Source organism: Salvelinus namaycush, chromosome 8, assembly GCF_016432855.1.
Source record: "Salvelinus namaycush isolate Seneca chromosome 8, SaNama_1.0, whole genome shotgun sequence".
NCBI lineage: Eukaryota > Metazoa > Chordata > Actinopteri > Salmoniformes > Salmonidae > Salvelinus > Salvelinus namaycush.
This window is the reverse complement of record NC_052314.1, coordinates 47,940,395-47,957,908: the sequence shown is the minus strand read 5'-3', so window position 1 is coordinate 47,957,908 and position 17,514 is coordinate 47,940,395. Positions and strand designations below refer to the sequence as shown.

The 17,514-nt window shown below is 40.5% G+C and overlaps 1 protein-coding gene and 1 non-coding gene across 2 annotated transcripts in view; one reads left to right on the top strand and one right to left on the bottom strand.

Moving 5' to 3' along the window:
* Positions 1-17,514, top strand: part of cfap97 (cilia and flagella associated protein 97) — a 32,720-nt gene that overhangs the window by 2,198 nt on the left and 13,008 nt on the right. The window contains exons 3-6 of the mRNA XM_038999874.1: positions 168-349; positions 1,693-1,861; positions 2,596-2,989; positions 3,212-3,504. Of these exons, the coding sequence (XP_038855802.1) occupies positions 168-349; positions 1,693-1,861; positions 2,596-2,989; positions 3,212-3,504 (1,038 nt within the window). The remainder of the gene's footprint in view (positions 1-167; positions 350-1,692; positions 1,862-2,595; positions 2,990-3,211; positions 3,505-17,514) is intronic.
* trnar-ucu lies at positions 7,210-7,301 on the bottom strand. Its single transcript is given in 2 exon segments — positions 7,210-7,245; positions 7,265-7,301. It is a non-coding gene; the product is annotated as a tRNA-Arg (tRNA).

Below are 17,514 nucleotides of genomic sequence, written 5' to 3'. Positions count from 1 at the left end.
TGCAATCCTCATCATTCATGTTCTTAGTGATAATCATTTCAATAACACATCCATCAAAAGCTTGAGAACTGCTCCATGACCAGGGAGCTGAGTAAAACAAATATGTCAAACCATGGTCTGTTGTAATATCTGTAGTAGTTGTAAACTATATTCACTTACCTGTCTAGTCGGAGGTGAAGGACGGCAGCGGTGCAGAGGAGGTATCTAGCATCCACTCCAAGAGCTCCAGCGACATCCGCACGGCGTCATCGGCAGAGGAGCAGGAAGAAGGCGCCGATGATGATGAAGATGGCTATCATCAGAGCCAAGATGAAAGCGAGGAAGAGTCAGGGAGGCCACTGGGTCAAAGGTTCAAATATTTATTTTCCTGATTATTTAGAAATCCCATATTTCCTTCTCAACATTTAAATCAGGCATACAATTTCTTATCTTCGTGTATTTATTATTTTATGTATTTATTATTTATAAGTGACTATTGAGATTATAAATGTCTTTCCCAAAGGAGGCCTGGCCAAGATAGCAGCAAACAAGCATGTAACATTATGCAGGAGTGTCAAACTCATTTCGTGGAGGGCAGTGTCTGCTAGTTTTTGTTATTTCCTTTCAATTTGTGTCCATTTAAGACCTAAACAACCAGGTGAGCGGAGTTCCTAACTAATCAGTAACTTTAACTGCTGGTGCATTTTGGACTTATAACCCCTTTTTAACATTTTTTGTTTGAGCTAAAGACTTCTGAGTTGGACCGTTGGATGTGTTTATTTCGTCTGCATCCGTAGATACCAATACTGAATCAGAGAGGTGCGGGTGGCTGCCTTAGTTGACATCCACATCATCTGCGCCCGGGGAGCAGTTGTTGTTGGGGGTTAACTGCCTTGCTCATTAGTCTGTGATCAACGGAGGCTGAGCTAGAGCAGTGTTTGTGAGACAAGGGTGGATCCTCAAGGAGCCCGGGCCGGGTCTTACAAAAACGTCTGTAGAGTCCTAATGGTTTGAGCTACAAACTATTAAAAGATATCTACTCTGAGACTCTCACGAACATGCACATGTAACATGTTTTGCTTTATGATGTTCACAAGTTACATGAGTTGTTAGGTAAGGGGTTCTTCTACATAGAAGATCATAGGAAATCCCAGGACATAGTGTCTATAATACTGTAATAAGGTCACATAGTTGCTGTCACAAACTCCAAACTCCACACAGTTGTTACTGACTAGTTGGATATTCATTTGCTTCTGAGACTTGTTTTTTTTATTGAAATTTTCAATAAATAAAACTCGTGAATGCAACTGTTTATTTCAAATTGTTTTGTGTTCTACTTGTAGCCCTGGTTGTCCTACAATGGTAAAACACTTCATTATGAGGCAAATCTTAGGGGCTGGACATGCAGATATATGAAAGTTGGATAAATGGATTGGAAATGGAAATGGAGCCAATTTTAGATGGGGCCTCAGGACTGAGGGTTAATTGATCAAGTACAAGGGAGGAGTGAAAACCTGCACACACTTGCCATCCGTGGAATGATTTTGACACCTGTGCATTACAGACATCAAATCAACAGTATAGTGTTCCAATATGCAGGCAAAGCATTTGCATCCTCTGTTTACCAGGTTGTGTTCTTATCTAGACTGTGCCATGTCATTCAGTTGGATGGCTAAGCCTTTGTTTCGTGACTTTATATTTTGTTAACCCAAGGTTGATACCCGGACCTATTGGGACACAACACGGCATTCCCAAGAAGCCTGTCAGGAAGCTCCGCCACAGGAGCTTGTCCCCGTCTTCCACTTCATCCGAGTCGGAGACGGATGAGAGCTACAGCAGTGGGGAGAGCTGCTCCTCCGAGCCCTCTCACTCTGTGGACATGGTAGGATTACAACTTGTTCTTGTCTAACTGCCTTAGGCTAGTAATTCTCAATCCTGCTCCTGGAGAGAGCTGCCGTACTGCCCAGCTTTGTACGCATACCCAATGGTTACTTCAAGGAAGGGACGAAAGCAGGATGCATTTTAAGAGTATTCGCACAGGGTCCAGCTATTTGTCCCAGCTCAGCAGTGAAACACCTGGGTTGAATTCACTACGAACCAAACGGGCTGAAATGGGGAGGGACCTAATTAGAAACACGTTTTTGTAGCAAAATGTTTCGCTACGGTTTGCACTAATGAAGATGAGGAAGGTAAGGGGGTCTTCTATATAGAATATCATAGAATTCCCAGGACATAGTGTCTATAATAAGCTCACATAGTTGCTGTCACAAACTCCACACAGTTGTAACTGACTAGTTGGACATTCATTTGCCACTGAGCCTTATTTTTTTCATAATCTGTTGATAAGTTGAATCAGGTGTGATGGCGCTAAGCTGGGACAAAAACCTGCAGTACTCAACTGGCACAGGAGTACTGAGAATCACTGCTAACTATGTCAATCTGCATAACAGTCTGGAAAAGGGCTTCAGCATCTGCCAAATGACTCAAATGTAAATGTAGGCACTGTTATGGTCGCAGTAAGTTGTTCAGCAGGAGTTAAGACACTCTTAAAATCCAGAATTTATCTCGTTTTAACATTTAAAACAACTACCTGAATGCATCTTATTCTTCCTTCAGGTACATACCGGATGCCCAGAGCCCTCTCCCAAGCCCGGTCTCCCAACCCACCAGACATCCATGCCCTCCTCTCCCAGATGGAGGCCTCCCAGGCTGGGCTCGGCAGCGCCCAGAGAGATGCCTCACACCACCGCCACCCTTGAAGAAGAGGAGGACACCGTGACTGACGTGACCCCACTGTCCACCCCCGACGTCAGCCCGGCTCAGTCCCTGGACCTGGGAGTGGGGAGGGTGGTGGTGGAGGAGGAGGGTGTGGGGCCTGGGAGTGTGGGTGTCAGGCAGCAGCAGCAGCATAGAGGGACAGAGGGGAGCGCTCCCACTGGTAACCTCAGCAGCATACCCCAGGAGGAGGAGGAGGAGGAAGGGGGCTCCTGGAACCCAGATGTAGAAGAAGGTGAGGTGGGGAGACGCAGGGGCTGAGGTGTGTGTGCGGGCGGGCGGGGGGGTCAGTCCAGGAGGACAGGAGCTATCTGAGAAAGTGGCGGTTTACATATGTTTTTATAAATATTTTCATTGACATGCAGATGCTCCATTTGTAACAAATCAGACAGTTAACTAACAAAATGTTTATCTGCTGCTTCCTCCTCTGTCATCTCTCCCTCCTCTCTCTCTGAAGCCTTCCTCAGTCGCCTGGGGAGTGGCCTGGCCATCGACTGTCCCAGTGGAGGCAGGAACAGGAAGAATTACTCCTTTAGCAACGACGAGGTGCGGCAGATTGACCGGGAGAACCAGAGGCTGCTGCGCCAGCTGTCGCCCCATTCGAGACCGGGTAGTACAGGCGGTACCAGCACCACCAGTAGCTCCCGGAGGAGGTCCAACGGAGGAGGAGGGGGTCCGCCCCCTGTCCGCCTCTACCACAGCGCCCTCAACAGGCAGCGCGAGCAGCAGCGCATCGAGAAGGAGAACCTGGTGAGTGTTCTTCTCTTTTTGTGTGTGTAACTTATCTTTTGTCATTGGGTGTTTGGCTTTATTGTTTCAAAGTTACATTGTGTTTATTGGGATTTGTGTTTATTTCAAGCTCAAATGAGTCAAATGAAATCAAATGAGTACGGTACTCAAATGAGTACTCAAATGAGTATTTACCCCCTTTCTGATTTTTCTATATTTTTTAAGCTAAAGGTGGCACAACCAGTTTTTGAGTGTAAGGGGGCAATTACTTTTTCACACAGGGGATTTAGGTGTTGTATAATTTTGTTTATGAAATAAATGAAATAGGTATGTAATTGTTGTGTTATTTGTTCAGTCGGGTTCCCTTTATCTAATATTAGGATTTGGTTGAAGATCTGATAACGTTAGCATCAAACATATACAACAGTAGAGAAAATTAGAAAGTGGGCATATACTTTTTCACAGCACTGTAGCTGCGCCATCAGGGGCATATTATTGTATATTATGGTTAGAAAATCGCTATGAACTTGGCGCTTGGCTTCACCCTGTGATGTACGTTGCTGCAGCAAAAGCATTTTGAAAAACTAACTCTTTACTGCCCAGAACTGTTCCATGTTATGTACAGACTAAAAGTTATACGTCCTTAAATGAGGCCTTGCTGGCTAAACCCAAAGCCCCAAACAATCCTTCAAAGGACAATATTTCTGTGAATTTTCCAGAAAACATATGTAATGGACATTTTGGTTCCATTTTCACACAAACTGCTGCCTGCGTGCACACACTTTTAGTCCGAAAACTATAATCCTCTACTTGTGAGGCAGTGGAGGCTCCTCAGAGGATGAAGGGAGGACCATCCTCCTCAGTGAATTTCATAAAAATATTAATGGTAAAACATTAAATAAGTTATCCTTTTTAGATTAAACTATACTAAATATAATCACGTCACAAAATAATTGATTAAAACATACTATTTTCCAAAGAAGGTCTACATTAGCCTCAACAGCACTCTGTAGGGTAGCAACATGATGTAGCTGGAGAACAGCTGACATGTTGTCAACCCGATCAGAGAATTAATCTAGTACTGAAAGCATAAGCTACAGCTAGCTAGCACTGCAGTGTATAACATGTGGTGAGTAATTGACTCAGAGAGAGAGAAAGACAATAGTTTAACAGTTTTGAACAAATACATTTCTTCCAAACTGAAGGAGAAGCAAGAGAGGAATATACAGTGCATTTGGAAAGTATTCAGACCCCTTCACTTTTTCCACATTTGGTTACGTTACAGCATTATTCTAACATTGATTAAATTATTGTTTCCCCTCCTCAATCTACACACAATCCTACATAATGACAAAGCGAAAGCAGGTTTTTAGAATTTTTTACAAATGTATTACAAAAAAAACTGAAATACATTATTTACAGTATTCAGAACCTTTGCTATGAGACTCGGAATTGAGCTCAGGTGCATCCTGTTTCCATTTATCATCCTTGAGATGTTTTGACAACTTGATTGGAGTCCACCTGAGGTAAATTCAATTGATTGAACATGATTTGGAAAGGCACACACCTGTCTATATAATGTTCCACAGTTCACAGTGCATGTCAGAGCAAAAACCAAGCCATGAGTTCGAAGGAATTGTCTGTAGAGGTCCGAGACAGGATTGTGTCGAGGCACAGATCTCGGGGAAGGGTACCAAAAAATGTCTGCAGCATTGAAGGTCCCCAAAAACACAGTGGCCTCCATCACTATCTTAATGGAAGAAGTTTTTGGAACCCCCAAGACTCTTCCTAGAGCTGGCCGCCCAGCCAAACTGAGCAACCGGGGGAGAAGGGCCTTGGTCAGGGAGGTCACCAAGAACCCGATAGTCACTGTGACAGAGCTCTAGTGTTCCTCTGTGGTGAGGACTCCACCAATCAGGCCTTTATGGTAGAGTGGCCAGACGGAAGCCACTCAGAAAAAGGCACATGACAGCCTGCTTGGAGTTCGCCAAAGGCACCTAAAGGACTCTCAAACAAGGTTCTCTGGTCTGATAAAACCAATATTGAACTCTTTGGCTGGAATGCCAAGCGTCACGTCTGGAGGAAACCTGGCACCATCCCTATCGTGAAGCATGGTGTTGGCAGCATCATGCTGTGAGGATGTTTTTCACCGGCAGGGACTGGGAGACTAATCAGGATCGAGGCGAAGATGAACAGAGCAAAGTACCAAGAGATCCTTAATGAAAACCTGCTCCAGAGGTTCACCTTCCAACAGGACAACGACCCTAAGAACACAGCCAAGACAATGCAGGAGTGGCTTCGAAACAAGTCTCTGGATGTGCTTGAGGGGCCCAGCGAGAGCCCGAACTTGAACCCAATCTAACTTCTCTGGAGAGACCTGAAAATAGCTGTGCAGAGACACTCCCCATCCAACCTGACAGAGCTTGAGAGGATCTGCAGAGAAGAATGGGAGAAACTCCCCAAATACAGGTGTGCCGAGCTTGTAGCTTCATACCCAAGAAGACTCAAGGCTGTAATCACTGCCAAATGTGCTTCAACGAGTACTGAGTAATAAGTCTGAATACTTATTTAAATGTCATACTTTATTTATTTATTTTTGCAAATATTTCTAAAAACCTGTTTTTGCTTTGTCATTATGTGTACTGTGTGAAGATTGATGAGGGGGGAAAAACAATTGAATCCATTTCAGAATAAGGCTGTAACGTAACAATGTGGAAAAAGTCAAGGGTTCTGAATACTTTTCGAATGCATATAGCCTACTTCTTATCCTTGGTAATTCTGTTTTCCAAGACAGGATTGTATCAAGGCACAGATCTGGGGAAGGGTACTAAAAAAATGTCTGCAGCATTGAAGGTCCCCAAGAACAGTGGCCTCCATCATTCTTAAATGGGTGGAAGTTTGGAACCACCAAGACTCTTCCTAGAGCTGACTGCCCGTCCATACTGAGCAATCGGGGGAGAAGGGCCTTGGTCAGGGAGGTGACTAAGAACCCAATGGTCACTCTGACAGAGCTCCAGAGTTCCTCTGGAGGTGGGAGAACCTTCCAGAAGGACAACCATCTCCGCAGCACTCCACCAATCAAGTGGCCAGATGGAAGCCACTCCTCAGTAAAAGGCACGACAGCCCGCTTGGAGTTTGCCAAAAGGCACCTAAAGAAACAAGATTCTCTGGTCTGATAAAACCAATATTGAACTCTTTGGTCTGAATGCCAAGCGTCACATCTGGAGGAAACCTGGCACCATCCCTACGGTGAAGCATGGTGGTGGCAGCATCATGCTGTGGGGAGGTTTTTCAGCGGCACGTACTGGGAGGATCTAGGTAAAGATTTCAAAGGTGCTTCAACAAAGTACTGAGTAAAGGGTCTGAATACTTTTTATTTTTAATACATTTGCAAAAAAAAGTTTTGCCTGTTTTGGCTTGTCATTATGTGGTATTGTGTGTATATTGATGAGGGGGAAAAAACAATTTAATCAATTTTAGAATAAGGCTGTAACAATGTTTTAAAAAGTCACTATGTTAAATTTAGCTCACAAAAATACGTGTTTTAGTAGATCGTTGAGAAATATTATATGTATTTAGCCAAAGACACATATCAGAATTTTGCCTTACTCAAGTCTCTTTCGAAATGCTATACTACTTTTAACAAAAAAAATTTGCTAAAAGAGTTACTAAGATAATTTTGTCTTCCTTTATCATATTTTACTGTATCCATTTTTTTTTAAAGTGCGACTCCGGTGGGACTCGAACCCACAACCTTTGAATCACCTCACATTCACAAGCCTAGAAGTCCAATGCGCTATCCATTGCGCCACGGAGCCACCTGTTGCACGTGTGTGAAACTGAATCTTTTGAAGTGTGTGTATGTGTGTGTGTGTGTGTGTGTGTGTGTGTGTGTGTGTGTGTGTAGAGCCTATTCAGGGAGAATTGCCAGGGCTGTGTATGCTGTCTGAGAGCACAGGCCGGTCAGTGAAAGCAGACACAGTACGGCCATAGAGAGACGGTAGCAGGTGGCAGTGGACACAACAGTGGTGGCAGCACAGATTGACATTATATAGAGTTCAAGGCCAACCCCAACCTCTACTCCAACAGCCCTGCACTAAGAGAGATTTGTATTAGTATTTATTATAGATCCCCATTAGCTGCTGCCATTGCAGCAGCTACTCTTCCTGGGGTCCAGCAAAATTAAGGCAGTTTATACAATGAGAATTGGTTTAAACACTGTAAATGTTTAATTTAAAGGTTTTATGGCACAGATATACTATATTTAAAATAGGAGAGTCACGCCTATTCCTTCCTAGCGCTCATACAATTTTTGGGTTGGATCTTGTCTTAAACTGGTTTAGCACCTAATCTGCTGCTCTCCATACTTTATTTGAAGTATGGAAATATTAAACACAATCATGCACTGAGACATAAAAAAGGCATTCCATTAAAATAATCATTGCTTAGGTGGTCACTGGTCACTAATGGAAAGTACAATCTAGTAAACCTCACATAGGGTGACGTGTCGATGCAGAAAGGGGCATCTTCACAATTGCACTGTTCAATAATATGGATTTGGTGTAATTGAGGGATTTAAGTATTGGGAGCAGCATAGTCTCTCTTGACTCTAGCACCGCTTTTAAAGGGATAGTTAAACTAATTTACATATTTAGATACAATGCCTTCAGATAGTATTAATAGCCCTTGACTTATTCCATATTTTGTTGTTAGTTTGAATTCAAAATGTATTAAATAGCTTTTTTTTCTCACCCATCTACACACAATACCCCGTGATGAAAAAGTGAAAACATGTTTAATTTTTTTTTGCTTTACATAAGTAATCACACCCCTGAGTTAATACATGTTAGAATCCCCTTTGGCAGTGATTACAGCTGTGAGTCTTTCTGGGTAAGTATCTAAGACCTTTGCACACCTGGATTGTACAATATTTGCCCATTTATTCTTTTCAAAATTCTTTAAACTCAAATTGGTTGTTGATCATTGCTAGACAACCATTTTCAAGTCTTGCCATAGATTTTCAAGCAGATTTAAGTCAGAAACATAGTTAGGTCCATAAATATTTGGACATTGACCAAGTTATTATTTTTTTAGCTGTCTATCACAGCACATTGGAGTTGAAATTAAATAATGAATATGAGCTGAAAGTGCAGACTTTCAGCTTTAATTTTAGGGTATATACACTGCTCAAAAAAATAAAGGGAACACTTAAACAACACAATGTAACTCCAAGTCAATCACACTTCTGAAGAAGTGTGATTGACTTGGAGTTACATTGTGTTGTTTAAGTGTTCCCTTTATTTTTTTGAGCAGTGTACATCCAAATCGGGTGAACGGTGTAGGAATTACAGTACTTTTATATGTGGACCAAAAGTAATTGGACAATTGGCTGCTCATCTGTTCCATTGCTAGGTGTGTGTTATTCCCTCATTAGTTCATTTACAAGTTAGCAGGTAAAAAGTCTAGAGATTTTAAGTGTGACATTTGCCTTTGGAATCTGTTGCTGTTAACCCTCAGTAAAAGGTCCAAAGAGATGTCACTGCCAGTGAAGCAAGCCATCATAAGGCTGAAAAATCTAAACAAACCCATCAGAGAGATACCAAAAACGTGGCAAATCAACTATTTGGTACATTCTTTTAAAAAAAGAACGCACTGGTGAGCTCAGGAACACCAAGAGGCCCGGAAGACCTTTCCCTGATGAAGAAAATACCCTTCACAACAGTTGGCCAGATCAAGAACACCCTTGGGTAGGCGTATCTGTGTCAAAGGCAACAATCAAGAGAAGACTTCACCAGAGTAAATACAGATGGTTTACCACAAGACGTAAACCTCAAAACAGCAAGACCAGATTAGAGTTTGCCAAAAAACATCTAAAAAAGCCTGTACAGTTCTGGAACAACATCCCATGGACAGATGAGACAAAGATCAACTTGTACCAGAATGATGAGAAGAGTATGGAGAAGGGAAGTAACTGCTCATGATCCGAAGCATACCACCTCATCTGTGAATCAAGGTGGAGGTAGTGTTATGGCGTGGGCATGTAGACAGGAAACCCATGGAGCGGCGCACAATTGGGCTGGGCGCAATGCACGCTGACACGGTCGCCAGGTGTACGGTGTTTGCTTCGACACATTGGTGCGGCTGACTTCCGGGTTAAGCAGGCATTGTGTCAAGAAGAAGTGCGGCTTGGCTAGGTTGTGTTTCGGAGGACGCACGGGTCTCGACCTTCGCCTCTCCCGAGTCCGTATGGGAGTTGCAGCGATGGGACAAGACTGTAACTACCAATTGGATACCATGAAAAAGGGGTAAAAGTAATAAAGAATATATTTTAAAAATCTATAAGATAAAGTCAAAACGCTGCAATAACAAGCAGGAACTGAAGACAGCTGCAGCAAAGGCCTGGCAGAGCATCACAAGGGAAGACACCCAGCATCTGGATATGTCTATGGGTTCCAGACTTCAGGGAGTCATTGACTGCAAAGGATTTGCAGTATTAAAACATCCCAATTTAATTTATGATTGTTAGTTTGTCCAATTACTTTTGTGCCCCTAAAATTGGGGGGCTATGTATAAAAATGGTTGTAATTCGTACACGGTTCATCCAAAACCCTTAATTAATGCTGAAAGTCTACACTTGACGCACATTGTGATTGTTACCTTTCAAATCCATTGTGGTGGCATACAGAGCCAAAATTATGGAAGTTGTGTCACTGTCCAAATACTTATGGACCTGACTGTACACTGACTTCTTGGTAAGCAACTCCAGTGTGGATTTGACCTTCTGTTTTAGGTTATTGTCCTGCTGAAAGGTGATCCAGGTTTTCCTTTAGGATTTTGCCTGTGCTCCGCTCTATTCCGTAGAATATTTTTATGCTGAAATACTCCCCAGTCCTTAAGGATTACTGGCATACCCATAACATGATGCAGCCACCACTATGCTTAAAAATATGGAGAGTGGTACTCAGTAATGTGTTGTATTGGATTTGCCCCAAACATAGCACTTTGTATTCAGGACAAAAAGTGAAATCACTTTGCCACATTTTTTGCAGTATTACTTTAGTGCCTTGTTGCAAACATGTTTTGGGGTATTTTTTATTCTGTACAGGCTTCTTTCTTTTCCCTCTGTCAATTAGGTTAGTATTTTTGGAGTAACTACAATGTTGTTAATCCATCTGCAGTTTTCTCCTGTCACAGCCATTAAACTCTAACTGGCCTGGTTTCCTTCCTCTCGGCAACAAAGTTAGGAAGGACGCCTGTATCTTTGTAGTGACTGGGTTTATTGATACACCATCCAAAGTGTAAATAATAACTTCACCATGCTCAAAAGTATATTCAAATCTAAATTAAATTGTATTTGTCACATTGAATTGAATTTATTTTGGGAAACAGACATATACAACAAAATGGACAATGTGGACCCAGAGGATATCACTTGAAAGTATTAATTAAAACACTTGTTTCCAAAGTGGTTCTCAATGGTAAAAACGAAAATGTATATAATGATTCAAAAGGCAAGACAAAATTACAAACAACCATAAATACATTAATTTATATTGACATCCTGAAAAGTGGCACTATTCACTGCACTTCTCCCTAACCTTAAAAATCAACCATATTCATTTCACACTAAAACAATCTATTAATTGCAAATCATACCGATCCTTCAAATAAATACATCTGACCAGCAGTAGGGGGCACAAGGGGCAGTGTAGTGTTTTTTTCTTACTTAGACAATGTCCAAATGAAAACCTTTGCCTGCTTTTTAAAGCTATTTTTACTTTTTCTTTGCTTGATCTCCAAGGGAAGGCTATTCCATAGACAAATGCCTCGCATTACTGTTTACTCTTGGGATTTTACAAGACATAAGACTAGATCTGGTATTGTGACTGTGTTGGTTATAGAGTAGACCATATCAATGTGGTTTTTCATGTAACCTGGGGCACATTTTAATAAGATGTCAAACATATGATTAAGTTTAAGTTGGTCCACTCTGGACTCGAAAGGCAACAAGCCCACCTCCCGGAACTCCTGTACCCCCATGTGGGTCCTAGGAGGGACATTCAGCATATACCTGATAACATTATTTTGCATGACCTGCATATTTTTTTTATTTTTTTTGATAGCCCACTATACCAAGCAGAGCAGGCATAATCAAAATGACACTGAATCAAGGTTGAGACAAGCAGTTTCTTAACTTTAGTGTTAAAATATCTAGTGTTACGATATAAACATTTCAATTTGTTCACCATTTTAGAAAGGATTTTAGCAGCAATCAGGTCTCTAGAAAGGGATTGATCTAGGGACACACCAAGATAAGATACTTGTTTTAGATTCAATCTCCTTGCCTGCACAGTTTACCGTTATCTTGTCAACCCTAAGCAATCTACGTTTTGTTACAAACAAAATCGATTCAGTTTTTCCCAAATGTAGTGACAATTTGTTGTCAGACCACCAATCTCTAACAAAATGTAATTCTTTACTCAGGGTCTCCTCAATGTAAACTGTATCCTTCCCTGATACCAGTATGGCTGAATCATCAGCATAAAGCAAGAGTTTGCACGTTACTGTATCTGGCATATCATTAACGTATATAAAAAAAATAAGAGAGGCCCTAAAATTGATCCCTGCGGTACTCCACAGGATATTTCTTTGGCCTCTGACAGAACATCACCAACATTACATACTTATGTTCTGTTGGTCAGATAAGACTGAAACCAATTCACTGCTACATAATTTAGACCCGTGCATTTCAGTTTCATCAGGAGAATATCATGGTCCACAGTGTCAAAAGCTTTCTACAAGTCTAACATGACCATACCTGTATAGGTCCCCTTCTCACTTTCCTGCTTAATGTGGTCAAAAAGGTGGATAAGTATCAGTGGAATGAGCTGTTCTAAAACCAGATTGTAGTTCATAAAGAAGTTTGTGCTCAAGAAGGTATCCCTCAAGTTGATTAAAAACTTATCTCTCAACAACTTTGTATAAGGTTTTGAGGATTGACACAGGCCTGTAAGTTATTACATTTGTTTTACTGCTCTTCTTGTGGAGTGGAACCACCCGGGCTGTTTTGAGATCCTTGGGAAATGTACCACTACTAATAGAAAGGTTTACAAAATGCGTTATCATTTTAGCGGTGACACAAGCACTATCCTTTATGAATCTTGCACGGAGGTTATCCAGCCCAGTTGCGTTGTTTGTGCTCATTAAGCATAGTAGATTGGAAACTTTGTCCTCTGTTACCATGCACAGCTCAAACAAATAATTTGTGATACCTCTGCTATGGTAAAATTTGTTAATGAAAGACTAGCCATAGTGTCCAGAGCAGGTGTGTAACTTCTTAACCAGAGATGAGGCTATAGTGGTAAAAAAAATGGTCTGGTCATGACATAAAATATCATCAATATCCAGGCCAATACTACAGGATTTTACCTTATGGGGAAGTTTTGAGCCAATGTCCTTTAAAATTTTCCACAGTTTACGAGGCTGATGTAAGTTGTCATTAACGACGTCTATATAATGTTGGGATTTGGCCTTATCCATTTTGTATCTTGCCTGGTTTCTGCAGTTAATATAACCATCATAATCTTTTTGTAGAGTTGTCCTTCTGCATCTGAATCTGGACCCTTTTCTTTATGAGGTCTAAGATCTCAGAAGTGATCCATTTCCCTGACTACTGTTTGATTTGAATTTGTTTCATCGGAGCCAGAGAGTCTAGTGCAGACAGAAACAGGTCTTTAAAAAGATGCCAAGCTTGATCAACATCATCACAGTTTAGTACATGAGACATTCTCTTGATCTGATACAATAATCAAATCCAAAGTTGATTTACTGTCAGTACAACCCTGGGTTGGCTCAACAATCAGTTGTTTTAGTCCAAATAACTGATTAGTTATACAGGGCATTTACTAGTGTACTTCTCTGGGGTGATAACTAGAGGTCGACCGATTATGATTTTTCAATACTGATACCGATTATTGGAGGACCAAAAAAGCCGATTTTTATTTTATTTTATTTATTTGTAATAATGACAATTACAACAATACTGAATGAACACTTATTTTAACTTAATATAATACATCAATAAAATCAATTTAGCCTCAAATAAATAATGAAACATGTTCAATTTGGTTTAAATAATGCAAAAACAAAGTGTTGGAGAAGAAAGTAAAAGTGCAATATGTGCCATATAAGAAAGCTAACGTTTAAGTTAAGTCTAAATATTCCTGTTACATTGCACAACCTTCAATGTTATGTCATAATTACGTAAAATTCTGGCAAATTAGTTCGCAATGAGCCAGGCGGCCCAAACTGTTGCATATACCCTGACTCTGTGTGCAATGAAAGCAAGAGAAGTGACACAATTTCACCTGGTTAATATTGCCTGCTAACCTGGATTTCTTTTAGCTAAATATGCAGGTTTAAAAATATATACTTCTGTGTATTGATTTTAAGAAAGGCATTGATGTTTATGGTTAGGTACACGTTGGAGTAACAACAGTCCTTTTTCGCGAATGCGCACTGCATCGATTATATGCAATGCAGGACACGCTAGATAAACTAGAAATATCATCAACCATGTGTAGTTATAACTAGTGATTATGATTGATTGATTGTTTTTTATTAGATAAGTTTAATGCTAGCTAGCAACTTACCATGGCTTCTTACTGCATTCGCGTAACAGGCAGGCTCCTCGTGAGGCAGGTGGTTAGAGCGTTGGACTAGTTAACCGTAAGGTTGCAAGATTGAATCCCTGAGCTGACAAGGTAAAAATCTGTCGTTCTGCCCCTGAACAAGGCAGTTAACCCACCGTTCCTATGCCGTCATTGAAAATAAGAATGTGTTCTTAACTGACTTGCCTCGTTAAATAAAGGTGTAATTTTTTATTTATTTTTTAAATCGGCGTCCAAAATTACCGATTTCCGATTGTTATGAAAACTTGAAATCGGCCCTAATTAATCGGCCATTCCGATTAATCGGTCGACCTCTAGTGATAACTGCACATTTGTATTAAAATCACCAAGCAGAATACATTCTCTATCAGCAAATACAGTGTGATCACAGCAATTCGATTCAAGTAAATCATATAAATGATTCTGCTTAGGAGGCCGATAGCACACACCAAAAAGTATAGGACGACATTTAGGAAGAAGTATATCTACCTATGCAACCTCAAACCCATCCATTTTCAGATCTGAACGAGGGTTAAAAGGCACATCATTCCTAGTAAAAAACACCGTTTCTTTTTCCGTCAATTCTATGAATGCTATAACCTGGTAACTCAACCTCATCGTCCTCAATTGACCCACCGAGCCATGTCTGTCACAGCGACTACTGCAGCCTGTGTGTTAGAAGCAAGGAGTTTTAGTTCCTCTAATTTCGGCAGAAGGCTCCGTGCGTTCACGTGGATAAAAAGTCCTCTCTGATTGAAACAGTCAAACATGTCATTTTCTGTGCCCACTGCTAAAACATCGACTATCTCATCTAGATTGCACTCATCATCCCTGCTTGTGTCCAGCATCCCAATGTTTGGCACCGCATTTAAACAGCATACAATTGCACACAAGCGAAATGTTACTTTGAGACTTTACAGCTTCATCATATGACAAGGGGTTGATAGCGCCACACTTTATGTGAACAAACAAATTACAAATATCACAAGCCACCGCTTTTGAATTCTTCTTTACGGTCTTACCATAGTTTTGGCATAGTTGTTTAGCTTGCTTTGTGGTGTTTGGGCGTACATCGTCACAGAGTAGCAGGCTGAAGGTAACAACCAGCTTGTTGGAGTTAACACCGGTCTCAGTGGTGCTGCAGTGTTTCCTGTGTACCTTCCCCCAAGCGGCTCAGCTGTTCCCGTTGGGAAGGTGATATCAGGTGCCGGTAAAGTTGTTCATGGCCGAAGTTCACAATATGAAAGGGGAGATTTCCATCCACGTCTTTCGGTGTAGGTGGAACGGGAGTTTGGGATAATCTCCATGTTTGAATTGTAGAATAAATCATAAATGCCAAAGCAAAACTTCTGGCTAGAGCCATAATAGTGTTGCTGTGATAAGATATTGTGTAAAATATTTAATTTGAAGAATTTATATGCACTGTATGTTTGTTAGCTAGCTAGTCAACCAGTTTTAGAGAAATTATTCCATAATTTGAAACAACTGCCAATGTGCCAACATTTCATTTAAACAATGCATGCAATCCACAGCCATGGCAATCCATGGCTAAAATCAGTTGATGAAAAGACCTAGACAAGTTGAATACAACAGGTAGACCTTGCCGTTAAATGCTTACTAGCCGTTAACCAACAATGCAGTTCAAGAAATAGAGTTAATTAATAAAATGTTTACTAAATAAACTAAAGTAAAAAATAAAATAAAGTAGCACAATAAAATAACAATACCGAGGCTATATACAGGGGGTACCGGTACCGAGTCAATGTGCAGGGGTACAGTTTAGTCGAGGTAATTTGTACATGTAGGTAGAGGTTAAGTGACTATTTATAGATAATAAACAGCGAGTAGCAGTAGTAAAACAAAGGGGGGGGGGGTCAATTAGAGGTCGACCGATTAATCGGAATGGCCGATTAATCGGGGCTGATTTCAAGTTTTCATAACAATCGGAAATCGGTATTTTTGGGCGCCGATTTGCCGATTTTTTTTTTTTTTTTTTGACACCTTATTTTAATCTTTATTTAACTAGGCAAGTCAGTTAAGAACACATTATTATCTTCAATGACGGCCTAGGAAACGAGGCAGAACGACAGATTTTTAACCTTGTCAGCTCGGGGGATCCAATCTTGCATTGATTACATTGCACTCCACGAGGAGCCTGCCTGTTAGCGAATGCAGTAAGCTAAGGTAAGTTGCTAGCTAGCATTAAACTTATCTTATAAAAAACAATCAATCAATGACTGTCATTGCTCCAATGTGTACTTAACCATAAACATCAATGCCTTTCTTAAAATCAATACACAAGTATATATTTTTAAACCTGCATATTTAGCTAAAAGAAATCCAGGTTAGCAGGCAATATTAACCAGGTGAAATTGTGTCACTTCTCTTGCGTTCATTGCACGCAGAGTCAGGGTATATGCAACAGTTTGGGCCGCCTGGCTCTTTGCGAACTAATTTGCCAGAACTTTACGTAATTATGACAACATTGAAGGTTGTGCAATGTAACAGGAATATTTAGACTCATGGATGCCACCCGTTAGATAAAATACGGAATAAACGTTTTGTTTTCGAGGTGATAGTTTCCGGATTAGTCAAAGGTATATGGTTTAGAGAGAAATAGTCGACGCGTTATAATTCCTGTAATAACTTGCGGCTGAATTTGAAAGGGGTTCCTTCGTTATTTTACCGTTCATGTCTTCCATAGAGAATGTCTTGATCTACTTCAAATAAGGTCTGTGTTTCGTGCCGCCTCGACGTTTTGATAACCGTGTAAATCTCACTAGGATAAGGTAACGTTTGTCAACATATTTTCATAAATCCACTCTACAATTTTTTTTATCTTCGCTTATATTTAGCCAATATTGATCAGAGTTACCTTGTCCTGTGGATATCTACACAGTTATAAAATTGGCACTGTGATGTAAGCCTACACGAAACACAGACCTTATTTTAAGTGAATCTAAAAATATCCTATGGAATAAATGAAGGAACCGCTTTTCAGATTTTGCTAGGTGTCATGGGAATTATGACTCGCACTTTGGTTGTCAATTCTTACCATGCCCATTATTAAAATAGGATTTCCTGCATATAGAAATTAAAGTTTTTGTTTTCAACATTCATCACAGGTAACTTAAACTCTCTTTTTATTCAAACAGTTGAGAGTATTTATCTCCTAAGCAGACTTCAGTATCATTGTCACTTCAGAGCTGTGTGCGTGTGTGTATTTATGTATTATATTAAGTTAAAATAAAAGTGTTCATTGTTCATTCAGTATTGTTGCAATTGTCATTATTACAAAAATGTGTGTGTGTGTATGATATATATATCTTTTTTTTAAATGTTTTTTTAATTAATCGGTATC